The 13,429-nt window shown below is 41.1% G+C and overlaps 1 protein-coding gene across 1 annotated transcript in view; it reads right to left on the reverse strand.

Annotated features, from left to right (window-relative positions):
* Window positions 1–13,429, reverse strand: part of sema6bb (sema domain, transmembrane domain (TM), and cytoplasmic domain, (semaphorin) 6Bb) — a 120,715-nt gene that overhangs the window by 19,583 nt on the left and 87,703 nt on the right. The window contains exons 14-16 of the mRNA XM_023408039.2: window positions 12,056–12,196; window positions 9,610–9,687; window positions 5,735–5,793 (exon numbers count right to left, since the gene is read on the reverse strand). Coding sequence (XP_023263807.1) covers window positions 5,735–5,793; window positions 9,610–9,687; window positions 12,056–12,196 — 278 coding nt within the window. The remainder of the gene's footprint in view (window positions 1–5,734; window positions 5,794–9,609; window positions 9,688–12,055; window positions 12,197–13,429) is intronic.

Below are 13,429 nucleotides of genomic sequence, written 5' to 3' on the forward strand. Positions count from 1 at the left end.
CCCCCCCCCCCCCCCCCCCCCCCCCCCCACTCAGAGCAAGCATGCATGTCTGGACCCACAAAATTACCGAACAACAGCAAAGTTAGCCTGCATAGCACCTGAGAGAAAGTAGAGTCCATACAGACTAATGGACATACATTATGCCTCACACACACACACGCACACACGCACGCACGCACACACACACACACACACACACACACACACACACAAACACACATAATTGAACCCAGATATTTCTCTGACCTCATCCCTTTCATCAAAGCGTCCCTCCCACAACACATCCTCTAAATTAGATGTTGTGCTTCCAAACCCTGCTTTGATCAGAGCAGGCTTAGAGGAACAGCATGTCTCTACATACTAATATTTGGTGTGTGTGTGTGCGTGTGTGTGTGTGTGGGATCTTTGTTTTCCAATAAATGCAGAGAGAACCATGCATAACCACAAGGCAATAACCTTAGCTACACTTGACTTCCTCGTAGTTTCCCATAACTAAAGTGATGTCACTCTGTGGTCTTCTGACACGGCAAAAAGACATTTGGTTAGCGATGGTGTGAGAAGCATTATGCTCATTTAATCGATTTTTATGACAAATTAAGATAAACTGAAGGTCCCAAAATAAAGATGTAGATGGTGTGAAGTGAGGATAAGGGCAACAGCTCAGTGATACATGAAAAGAAAAAGTTATGAGGATAAGAGGCAGGTGGTTTACATCACCTTGGCAGAGTTACAACCTGGCCACGAGCCCACTGAGGAGGCCAGTGACAGTGCTGTGACACAGGAGACGCCGGTGGCACTCTCAGACCATTTGTCACACCGACCCCGTCCTAGCACCCATGAAAATAGCCGCTCCTCTCACTTCCCTGCACCTCCCTCCATTCGCAAAGCTTTCATCCCCCTCACCCGCAGTTTCCTATGTGATTACCCCCTTGCCACCTCGCCTTTCTTTCTTCCTCTCTCCCCATCACTCCGCTTCTTTTCTTATTCACCCTTATGACTCCACACTTCTGATCCCCTGAACCGTTTCACCCTTTCCATCCTCAAAGTTTGCCTTCTTCCTGTGATCTCTCAATCCCTTACTCATTCTTTTTGCTCTGGTCTCTACTCCTTGATCTGATTTACCCAGGTCCCCCCCCCCCCTTCTTTGCTCCTCTCAGCCCCATTCCTCTCCCCTTGCAGTATCACCCTTGATATCTATTCGACTGCCATCAGCCAGAGGAGAGATGAAAATCGATTCTCCTTCCAGCAACTGCTTCTCTCTGGCTAAGGAGAAAGGGGAGGCAGTTAGCTGGGCTTTAAGTAAGGCCGTCCATCCATCTCCCTTTGAGGTCTGACGACAAGGCTGCACTGAAATCAGTGTAGCACTGACTGGGGCTGAAGAGGGATGAAGCACGACGAAGAGAAGCAGCAGACGAGCAAAGACTTTGGTACAATAAATTACTTGTTTTCATTTTTTTTCAGACTAACTACAAAGACGAAACCAGCATAACAAGCTGAATATAACAATCTTAAACTCAAGGGGCTGGTTCAGCCAAATTACAAAAACGTATTTTCTTTCTTCTTCTTTTAACTTACAATACTTGGGCGATGCAGACAGATTAGGTAACATTTGACCAGGTTTTTAGATATGTCTCTGAGATTTTGTTTCTGGTGCCCACAGCTTTGAAAAACATTGTAGAGAGGAAACCTGCACAATGAAAAAGAATCTAGAAGAGGCTCAGATGCAACAAAGGGTTCAATTTGTTATAAATTCAAAAGGTGACAAGGAAAAGCACAACTTGCCACAAACAATGGCCCCATTTCTTTTGAAAAAAGAAAAACTGGAACTACTTTGTACCAAAGAAAACAGTCCCTTAAGATCAGGGCAAATGGAAGTAAATGCTATGTGGCTAAGTGGCTACATACCACTCGAAGGTGGAGAAAAAAATACGCATTTAGTAATTTAGGTGAAATTTAGGACACTGCAGCCTTTTTGGTCTGTGATTCGATTAAATCTCTCCTTGTAACTGCTCGTCACAAGTTGCTGCCAAAGAGGAATTCTCCCTTGTAAACTCAGATTGTTTCCTTAGCCACAAGAGGTAAAACTCTCTGGCCCTTGGAAAAAGGCACAGATCAGAAAACAGTTTTAAAACCCCTCAGATTTATCTTGTGATCCACTAGAGACACCCTAACCCCAAGGTTGGGACCTACTGGTCGACTGTACCTGTTACCTAATAACAAACAGTAGTCTTCATAAAAAAAAAAAAAGAGATTGTAAGAGCTCTCATGAGATAGTAATAAAAAAAGTTTATTCTGATAATTGACTGTTGAAGATTAAATGATTTCTGATCATGACTGGAGGCTGGAGAGGGAAAATGCAGTTTGACATGCAGCTGCAGAAAGAGACTCCTCCTCGAGGAAAAAAGTAAGCAAAGAGAGAGTGAAAATGAGATTGCTGAATTTCCCCAAAGAGAGATAGATAGGCCAGACCATATCTCACCTCCCATCTGCTGGGTCAAGATACAGGCAGGTGGAATGAGTCCAATATAGAGATATGAAATATTCACAAACCAAAAGCCTTCTGTCTATTTCACCAATCCAAGTCCCCGAGGAGCTTGTGTTAGTGTGTCTACTTACAAACACACACAAATCCTATGAGTATTTGTGTGTGTTTGTAAGTAGACAAATGTACATTGTGCCTCCATTGTGCGTGAGGAATAAGGCATGTGAAGAGAAGCAGAGAAAGATGCTGACAGACACATATAGAGAGGGTGTGCAGGCAGTTTTCAAAGTCTTAACGGTGTCAGTGACAGTTTGTCATAACAAGCCCATTGAAACTGCGCCTCTCTGTCTTCCTCTGACTGAATGTTGCATTTGCAGACGGCTGAGAGTATTTGTCTCACAGGAAGACAAAGAAAGATGGACTTAGCGTTAACTAGGAACAGGAAACACTGAGGAAAACATCCATATCAGAGACAATGAAAATGTCAAATAAAATAAAATATTATATAAGGTATATGATGGAAAGATAGAGCGCGGCACCAGGTTCATCACAATATCTGGAATAAAGCGTCGATGGCAGCATTCAGATAGATACAGGTTCGCATTGCAGCCATGCCAGCCTAGCAGCTCTCGTTCATCTAGTGACAACAGAGCTCACCTCTGTCAAGAGAGTTCAGCTTGGGCATATTTCATGACGGGATCAGATGCAGGCACAAACATGCCTCAGAGCTATGAAATTCCTCAAAGGCAGGGCCGGAGAGCAGGACAGTACATCTCTATCTGACACCGGTCCAAGGAGAACAGAAACCAGGGAGCAGAACCCTTTGATCCCAGTGTAACTGAGTGAGCTGATGTCTACAAATCTGAAAACTCAAATTCTGCTTCATATTTGGGGACAGTTTAAAGAAGTATTACAGATCTATGAGGTCTTCTGTTGCTCGAGTCTAATGAAAGACACGATCAAGATGTATTGTGGGAAGTGTAGGATCCAATGTTTTTGGAGCTTGCCCCATACTAGCTATAGAACATTGATACTGTATGTTTTAGTTAAAAGGTCTTTCACAATGTCAACTATTACTGGGCAAAAAAAAACTGTGTTTTTGGTGATATAATTTAAGAATAACTGTAACTAATTTAGCTAAAATAAGAACTGGCATACCGCCTCCCCCTATATATCCTGAAAAAGGGTCAGTATGCTGCCTGGGCAGGAGGAAATTGAATTTGTCCAATATGTGATAACGGGTTTCAGTTTGTATTGGAATTTTTTTTTGATGGACATGAATGACTCACAATGACTGAAACAGTTATTTGAATATAAGACATTCAAACTGACAATTTACTTAGTGAATGCATGGCTGTTTGTATAAGTAAAGACTAATATTTGTTTTAACACAATCCCCTGGACTGATTTGTAACCAGCAGATCTGGAATCACTTTCCTGTTGCACTGTAAAAACTGATGTTTTGTAAAGGTATCTTATGATCCCATGTGGGATGGGCCATGTGATGGCTTGACACGTAAATATAACTCAAAGCATTAATTCTTTCATCCCATCTACATGTGTTTCTTTGGCTTTTGTCCACAGTATGTTACGGAGAACCCAGAGGTGCTGCATTGCTCAGTTTCAAATTCCACGACACAATGTTGCAGGCGCATGCAGAAAGGCATAGAAGTCCAGGAAATGACAGAGAAAGAGAGAAAGAGAGAATGTCTAGTGGATATTTATAGAGTATGTGAGGCGGCTCGGTACTCTCATTCACTAGGGACTAAAAGTCAGGATATTTCTCCTGCTTTATTTGACCTTTTTTTCTCTCGTAAGTCCCCTAACTTTAGAGAAATGAAATCACTGGAGTACTGATGATGGACATTTTACAAACCATTCAGAAAAAATGTGCTGTGATGATCTACAATGTGCAGAGAGTAGAAAGCTTATATAACTACACCTTCAGTATGAGTGTGATTACTTTCTCTGACCCCCTGAGACACCAGCACCAGAGGTCAAGATATAACAAATAAAGAAGAGGATCCAAGACTGGAGCTTGTAAAATAGTACATTAGCACTGAGCATGAGTAATTATGTACATCTCTCACCCAATGGTGTAGTGCAGAAGTAGAGTAATGATCATAGAAGTTGCACTTTTAATTACAAGCTTTCTGCACAACAAGCATGTATCGGCTGAAGTGGAGTTCCCTTGTGGAGAGGAAATTTCTCACATTTTTCATCTAGTTTATGTTATTTCGCAAAAACTTATCAAAAGAAAAGGAGAGATGCAGAGCACAACCTGCTTTAAACAGAAACAGACCTTTTGGAAGATCATGAGTTTCTGTGTAGGAGCAAGACAAAAAGCTTGATTAAAGTCCCCCACATGTTCTATAGGGAGCTAGAAATGGGCTTAATGAAGACAAATAACTAGCTTAACTTCGCTGTGCACAGTAAGAGCATCAGCCATCAGTTACAGAAGCCGTCCCCCGTGGTTTGGTGGTCAGAGGACCTGAAGTGAGAGAGCAGCATCAAACAGAGCACCCATCTGAAACAGGATTAGAGTTGTATGCGGGTTCCGATTATGCAATATTTATCTGTTCTTTTCTCGGGGAGCACGGCACATGAACTCAGGGAACTTTCAGAAGCAAAGGATTAATTTGCACGCATTGGAATTAGCGCTCACATCAAAGCGAGGGGGTGTCATGGGACTATCCAAAACCTCTGTGTATCTAGAATAGAGATTTTGCTTTGCTGTGTACCACTTCTATTTTCATGACGATATGGGGAGGGGAAAAAAAAAAAAAAAAAAGAAACATCAAGGGGAATTCAAGCTGGAGTTGAATATAATTAACCATCGTGTACATGCAACAAAACCTACCAGACCAAAGCAAAGATAGCATACAAGTAAGGACAGAGTAAACAGTAAGGAGAACAAAGCTAGTTAAAACATACACAGGGATTTTCTTGCCGGCACAGAGACTAAATGAGACTAGCAGACCGTCTTCGCGTTGGATCTTGGTGGTTGCTGCTGGGAGAAGTGAGATACTACAGAGCAGTGAGGTGGACTGGGACTTGTCTCTGTGTTTATTTGTGGATTTCCTCTGTATAAACTGAAACTACCAGGCTCTTCCTCTCTTTTACTGTATTGTTGTTTACCCTGAAGATACACAAGTTATGTAAGGATCTGGGCAAAGACAAGAGCACTATTAGCTGCAACACATCTGGGCAAACACACACACACACAAACACACCGAGAATCACTCCTCTTACCGTCACAGTCACCCAAGTGGGCCACGTTTCCCTGTTCAACATCTTGCTCGAACGGCAGTCTGCAGAGGAGAAGAGACACAGTCATTAATCAGAAGACACAGAGGCACAGCAACTCGGCCACTGACACACAGCATAGATCCACTCTGATAGAGGAAAACTATCTCAATGTTACGGCAGAGGACAAGTAACAAGGAAGCGTATATCTCTGGAAGCTCCTCTGACACCTAGGTTGTTGAAGTCTTTGTTTTTTTTGTGAGAAAGTGAGAAAAACAACAACTTTAAAACAGCAGAAGAACTGAAGAGGCATTTGAGCTGCCTAATATTTTGCAATAATTGTCATTATAATTTGAAGTTAACCACTTGTGTCTGCAGGGTCATTAATTAAGCTAATTAATGCACCAAATTGCAAATATGTCTAAGTCAGCATACTTGTCTTCACATTAGAAATTTGTGGTGTAAATATAAAGCTCATGCCTTCAAGGATTTGGGAGTCCATCATTAATGTGCTGCTTTAAGGTAGCGAGGCTCTCAAAACAATGCCAGAAGATCATCATGAAAAACCTCTTATACCCTTATTAAAAAATAATTTGTCAGATAAGTTAAACGTTCAACAAAAACAAAACCTCAAACTTTCTTATTACGTTAGATAAATTATGACATATCTTATTTTTACAGCTCTAGCCCGGTGATTCAAAACTCATTTCCCATTTGGACAACAGGGGAGCAAGGAAAACTCTAAGGACAATAATATATGATGAAGTGTGGAAGCAGAGAGGAAATGAGAACAGCTCACAGACCAGGTGCTTACAAAGAAAAACACATCTGCTTTCAGTATATCGGAGAAAAAAAGAAAAGTTGCAATGGATAGACTGAGTAAATGTGTGTGTGTTTGAGTGTGTGCCAGTAGGTTTCATTTAGTACAGGGTACCGGTAATTAAGTGATTAAAGTCAAACATATGAGATGTGGTTGTTTTAGCTTTTGTGTGAAAAAGACAATTTCTTGGTAATGCTGGAAATCTAATGTGGGAAAACAATAGACACACACACAGACAAATCGACAGCTATACATCATATCCAAGTAATGTAATGGTGATTTATGCCTTAAGAGCAATTAACATTGGAGACTAGTTTCCACCATAACATTAAGGTATACATCAAAAAGTGTATTAAAGGTATGGTTTGACATTTTGGGAAATATACATATTTACTCTAGAGTTATACAAGAAGATTGATAATACTTTCATATCTGTTCTGTAGAGGTAAACTGATTAGTTTAGCTTAACAACTGTAAACTGAGGGAAACTGCTAGCCTGGGTCTGTCTCAACAAAATACTTGCAGAGCTCCGTAATTAACACAATTCATCTCATTTGTTTAATCTGTGAAAAAGCTCAAGTGTAAACACAACAGGTTGTGTTTTAACTGAGAGTTACGTGCTCAAACCATTTCTTCATTGGGCTAATTTACTTTGACTTTAATGCATTATCTATAAATGGATTTGAACCCTTGGGCATAAATTGTTAGAATGAACCACGGAGACATGACTCACGCTTGTAACCAAACACTTCAGGGTTCTCTTAGTAAGGATCTGTCGTATCAGTGAGGACTTGGCAGCAGAGATGCCCTGAACTGATGCAAGCCTATGTAATAATTTAAAGGATATTAAGATATATGTGATCTTACTTAGAGTTACAAGCCTTCAGGGAAGCAGCCATGAAAAAAAGAATCTTTAAATTTCCTGGTGGGTGGATATCATAAATCAAAGATGTACAGACATATGTTTCTTTGTCTTGATCTGTTGTTTTAAATGAATCAGTCAAAACCACTGAAGACACTTTGGATTAATCTGGGAAATTGCTAAAAAAGAAGTAAACAACCATTTAAAGTTTTTCATGGTTCTACACTGAGGCACCATTTGGCCCACAAACAACCTTTGAAGAACCAGAGCACGCACTGCCCGAGGATGCTGAATTGAGCTCATTGAGACAACAGACTAAGAAATCAGCATTCTGCAATTAGCTAAAGGCTCGGGCCGCAGTGCAGCCAACGATTGTGCTTTTAATGCCGAGAAAACATTGTGACAAATGAGTCCAAATGTGCCATGGACCTACAGCAATTGTCATCTTAATAAAGAACACTGTTTTGTGTTCAGTTGGCTGGCTCTCACGGCCCGTGGGTCATTTACTTTATATACATTAGCTTTGTCTCTGGTATCTGTGTATGTGTGTGAGTTATGTTTTGTTTGTTTCCTTTTTTTTTTTTTATCCATGTTTTTTATTTCAAACACATTCTCCCAGGCTTCATAATAAAGCAGAAAGGGATAAAGACCATATGTTTATGCATATTGAGTCCTGTGGACAATGTTTACAGATGCCCAACCAGCAGTATCTGCACCATAGGGAATCCTTCTGCAGCCAGAGGCTACGTGGAAAGACTATGAAGCAGCAAAGCTTATTTAATGAAATAAAAATTATTGTTTAATTAAAAAACAATTCTCCGAACATTGAGTCAGCTATAACACCGGAACACCACATATTGCAATTATAGTAAGAGGGTGTGCATACTTAGCATGCGGAGAGACAAACAGTTAACTGAAAGAAGTGAATAAAGAGTTGAAATATTTAAATGTAATGAATAAAAAGTTGTTTTGTCACCATATTCTCACTGGCAAGAGTGTTTTTGTATCACCTTGTTGTAGTACTATATCTAGTAAACAAAATGAGCACTGGATAATTAGAAACACACATACATACAACAGTAAAACCAAACTTAAAACCATTTTTCCTCCCAGTAAAACGACCACAACAACTTCTTTCATTAAAAAGTACAAAACTTCTCTTCCACAGAAACAGCCCACATTGCAATCTGATGTTATATAATGCCGATTGCCGACTTCTCCTCTGGCGTCAGTTTGCAAAGAGAGGTTGCATTATTCCACAAAGAGGAAATCCACAGTAACTCGATGCGAAATCGATTGTCGAGTTGACCGCCCTTGGTAAATCAAATCAAGACCAACACAGAGGCCTTTAATAGTATAAGCAGGCAGCCGGAGGTGGTCTTTAAGGCCCATGTTGTCTGTTCTGCTGGCACTACACCTGTGTTTTGAGAACCTAATTCAGTAAGCAGCCTGACTAAAGAGAGATTTGATTTCACTGGAGAGAGCAAGCTGCGACTGGAGGTGAGCTGTCAAGACAGACCGCTGCGTTTCAGTAGCAGGAGAGGAGGGAGGTCAGACTCAGACTCAGACACACACACACACACACACACACACACACACACACACACACACACACACACACACACACACACAAAAAGACATCCAGGCAGATACACACATTCATGCACACACCCAGACAACACACTGTCTGGCTACACATGCATAATACAGACAGTGTTACACAACGGACAAACACAAAACTCTGCACACCTACAGAGTTTTATATGTCCACTACTTGATAACAAGCAAAGTGAAAGAACATTGTTTAACAGCAGCTGCAGACGTGCTGAATCAATAAGGGTAAACAGAGCAGACTGTGTGACAGGCTACTTAGAGGGCACAGATGTTACTCAGAGGCTCAAATAGTGGCAGACAGAACGACCGACTTCCAGACCAAATAAATAATTTAGGGGATGTCTCTACGGGTGTGCTGTCAGAAAAATAACCTTGAGAAGAATGACAAAGGTAGAAATAAATCAAAACAAAACAAAAAAGGTGTTCGTTTAAAGAGAAAGGGGGTAAAACAACACTTAAAATTTCCGATGGGCAGAAGAATAAAGCAGGCAGGCAGAGTGGCAGTATGGTGTGTGTGCTATATGAAGCAGAGCAAACAGTGTGCGTGCTGTGGTGATGTTTAGTGCAAACAGAGAGGTGTTATACCTGGTCCCAGGTCTGAGGAAAGAGCAGGTGCTTCCTCTGGTCCAGCCACAGTAAGGATCCCTGGAGGCGATACAGTTCCTGCAGAGACGCACAAAAATTCACTTTCTCGCTCTGACTCGAGGTTGTGTATTCTGCTCTGCTTGAACTTGGCTGTAGTTTAAAGGATCATACTCATGGTTTCTGCAGATTTTAGACCATCAGCTACAAAGCACAAACACCAGCAATTTATTATAATTTATCAAAGGAATGTCACACATTTTTAAACTGCTTTTCTACCTCAGAGGAGGCCACTGATTTTCTGTCATTTTAAACTTGTGAAGCTTTGAAATTTGCTCGATATTATTATTCATCTCAGTGAATAATTTGTCATCTATCTGGGGTGAGATAATGCACTTGAGAGCAGGGATAGTTTTAAAAAAAATACTCCCTTTTTGGTGCATGGAAGGGATTGCGGGGATTGAGTGTGAAGATTCATTCTTGACTTTGAAAGAAGCAGTTGGACAGAACCGGTCGACTTACAAGGTCCAAACTCGCAGTGTAGTTGACAGCTCTGGAAAAAATCTAGTATGTGGAATCTGATCGAAGATTATTTTCTCAAACTAGTGTCTAGGAAATTCAGACATTCTGAGATATGAGCGCATTTTGTACAGCAAAAACCTTTTACAGTATAGTAACCATTTCTCTTTTGAATCTTAAGACATGGTTCATAAATCTTATACTTTTATACCATCTTTTATTCTGTATTTGTACTCAATCTCTAAAACATCAGCTGTCAGACTGTCCTTGACGACAGCTACATGGAGGGTTTTTGAAATACTCATCGCTCATAACTAGACTACCACTCAATGATGTTATTCTGGCAAAAATACAAAGCCCATGAGATGTTCACTGTGGAAGTCTAAACTAGTGTCATGAATAGAAAGCATTGTATACCTGGAAGGTAGGGCATCAACCTAAAAGTCTGTTGCATACTTGGAAAAAGAGATGGCAGGAAAGTAAAGCAGCCCAAAAGGGATTAGTCATTGTTGACCAATAATACAGTACGCAGAGCTTCTGCACTGATATGGTCTGCTTGCTCAGTGGTTGACTGCAAAACATGAGTTTTTAATGATGAGAATGTATGTGAAGTTAAATGAGGTCAAAAGGTCCATCTGCAAGTGCATGCTCTGTACGCACTGGAGAGCAGACCATTTACTGTAAGATGTTACATTATTAAAGATTTATTTGACCTTGTAGGCTGAAAGCTGGTCAGACAGGAATCAGTCCATTAGTTGCAAACATTTAAGATCAAAAGTTCTCACAAACACTCTACAAAGGTTAAAAACCTTAAGCTGCTCAAGCATCACGCAGAAACCTTGAACATACTCGCATATTAACTCTCATACTCGCATTTAAATACATAAACGCTCACATTTTACACACCTCAGGAAGCATGTGAACGTTTCTTAATGCGCTCTGGATTACACTCTTGTATGACTCACCTGGTTCACTGAACACACTGCACGCCTGATGTGCTGGTGTGTGTACCAGTTTGTGTTAACGTGTCAGTGGAGCCTAACAGGCCACAGGCACAGGCATTGAGGCTCAGTAAGTGTTCCAGACAGGGAGAGTGAGTCTGTATTGTGGTGTTGGTGTGGGCGTATGCAGATGAGGTATCATCCACTATGAATGATATAGAATATCACTTTGAATTTATGCATTTCTATGTTTAAATAGGATTAGTAGACTCAGGGTACTTGCTCTCTCTTGCTCTTCAAAGTTAAACACATTCACAACATTCACACAGCTAATTGAGCAACTTCTTCTTTGTGGCTTATGATAATCTAATAACTGCTGGATGAGGACGGAATAGAAAATTATAAATTAGCTGCTAAATTGAATACAATCACGATGATATAGTGATATTATTCCACTATTATTCGGTTTTGGTACGTGTTTACTATTCTCATGATATTTATCATCATTTATTGTTATCAATTATTTACACTATTATGTATCATATTGCCAGAAAATATTATTATTATCATTATTATTGTTATCATCTAATAAAATTACAGTGCACCTATGATAAAGTTAAATTGCAGGCTGAGGCAATAATGCGGCATTACTTTTAATGACGGTGTATTACACAAATGGCTTTTATTAGATTTTCTTCCAATATACTGGTGCATTTTATTGTGTTTTTGTTCATTTCAGTATTATACAGCAGTTAACAGTTTATCACCTTGCTCAAGGGCACAGTGACAGTTGTTATTATTACTATCATTGCAAGAAAATTCAGGTCAGCTAGAGAACAGCAAGTCTGGAGCTGGCAGCCCTCCACTGTGTCTTCCTCAAGGACACTTGTGAAGGCATGATGCACCCTGTACAGTCACCTGGCTTTTTATTATGCTGCCCCTGCTGCACTTTTGTGTCCCTGCTAGCACAGTATTTGGTGCGGACTTACTTCATGCATCGGGAGTAGAGCTGGCATCGCGCCACTGGTACTCTGACCACACAGGAGGGAAAGGCGAGGAGGAGAGTGTGGCTCGCTCGGTCCAGAGTCAGAGACAACAGCTGCCTGGCCTGAGGAGAGTCTTCGGCACACCTGCAACACACACATACACACAAACACAATCAGGCAGGCACACACAAAACAAAAAATGCATTAGGTAACTTCAATTAGCAGACCGAGACTGCACATTAAATCTCTGACCTCACTCTGAACATCAAAGCAAGAAAATAACTTCCTCATGACTCAATGTGAAAGACAACCAAACACTACCACTTCTAGGAATAAAAGCCATAATAAAAGTGACGAGAGGCCATCCGTGTTGCCAGATGCTATGGTGTCAACCCAAATATGCTCTGTGCTGATTGTGAAGGTTTGAGAGGTCGGCTGGCCATCAAAAAAACAGCAGCCAGGAGCCGAAGCACATCTAATTGGCACTTGGAGCTACTATAGCCAACCGCAACCTGCCTCCATGAGGCGGATTTATACCTTTTTATGCACATGTGCACTCATGCATCAGTTGTATGTGGATGGTTTATGGTAATAACCTTGCGGCGGACCCACAGTCATTAAGATAAATCTATCATTCTGCTAAGGCCAAGCTGTGAGTCATTCTTCACAGCCACTATCACGAAGGGTTAGAAAAAGGAGAGGGAGAGATGTAGAGAAAGTGAAAAAGTAGAAAATACAACTAACAAATGGAGGAAAAAGGGCAAGAGAAATCAAAAGAGGAGAGACTCGGGAAAAGAAATATTAGTGTTGTATCTCCTTCAGGTCATTTCCTGGTTCATTATGGCAACACACCAGTCGTAAACCGGTGATTCCTATCTGTGCTGATCTCTTAAAGGTTAGTGGCCCTGCTTCTATGTACCCTGGGGTTTATTGCAGCACACAGGGCTTTGCTTTGTCTGTGCATGTAAGGTGAGGTCAGGAGGTTGGGGGGGTGGCCTGGAGCATAAAAGGATAAAAGGAGAAGCCTGATGTGGCTGTGCTCTGTCTCCTGATTAGCTGGGTGACTGCTGTGATAGCTGGACTGTCAGTGACCTCCTGGTGAGCTCACCATGCACACCAAATTAACCCTCACACACTGGCTCCGGTCTACACCAGCTCACTCATCACACAGCCCCCTCATTTCATTTGCCATCACTATCCTTCATTTCAGCATGTGTGAAGCAGAACAAATAAGCTGGGACACAAATTGGTGAGCATATTTTGGATGGAAATGGGAAAGGAAGGAAGTTTAATACTAAATAAGACAAGTAGATTGGACTCTAGCATGGGAAGAAAGTGTTTTTCCAGGCAGTTGGGTTCAAGAAATAACCCCCCCCC

This window comes from Seriola lalandi, unplaced genomic scaffold (assembly GCF_002814215.2).
Source record: "Seriola lalandi dorsalis isolate HSWRI2012SDOR001 ecotype SW California unplaced genomic scaffold, Sedor1 jcf7180002054353, whole genome shotgun sequence".
Classification (NCBI taxonomy): Eukaryota; Metazoa; Chordata; class Actinopteri; order Carangiformes; family Carangidae; genus Seriola; species Seriola lalandi.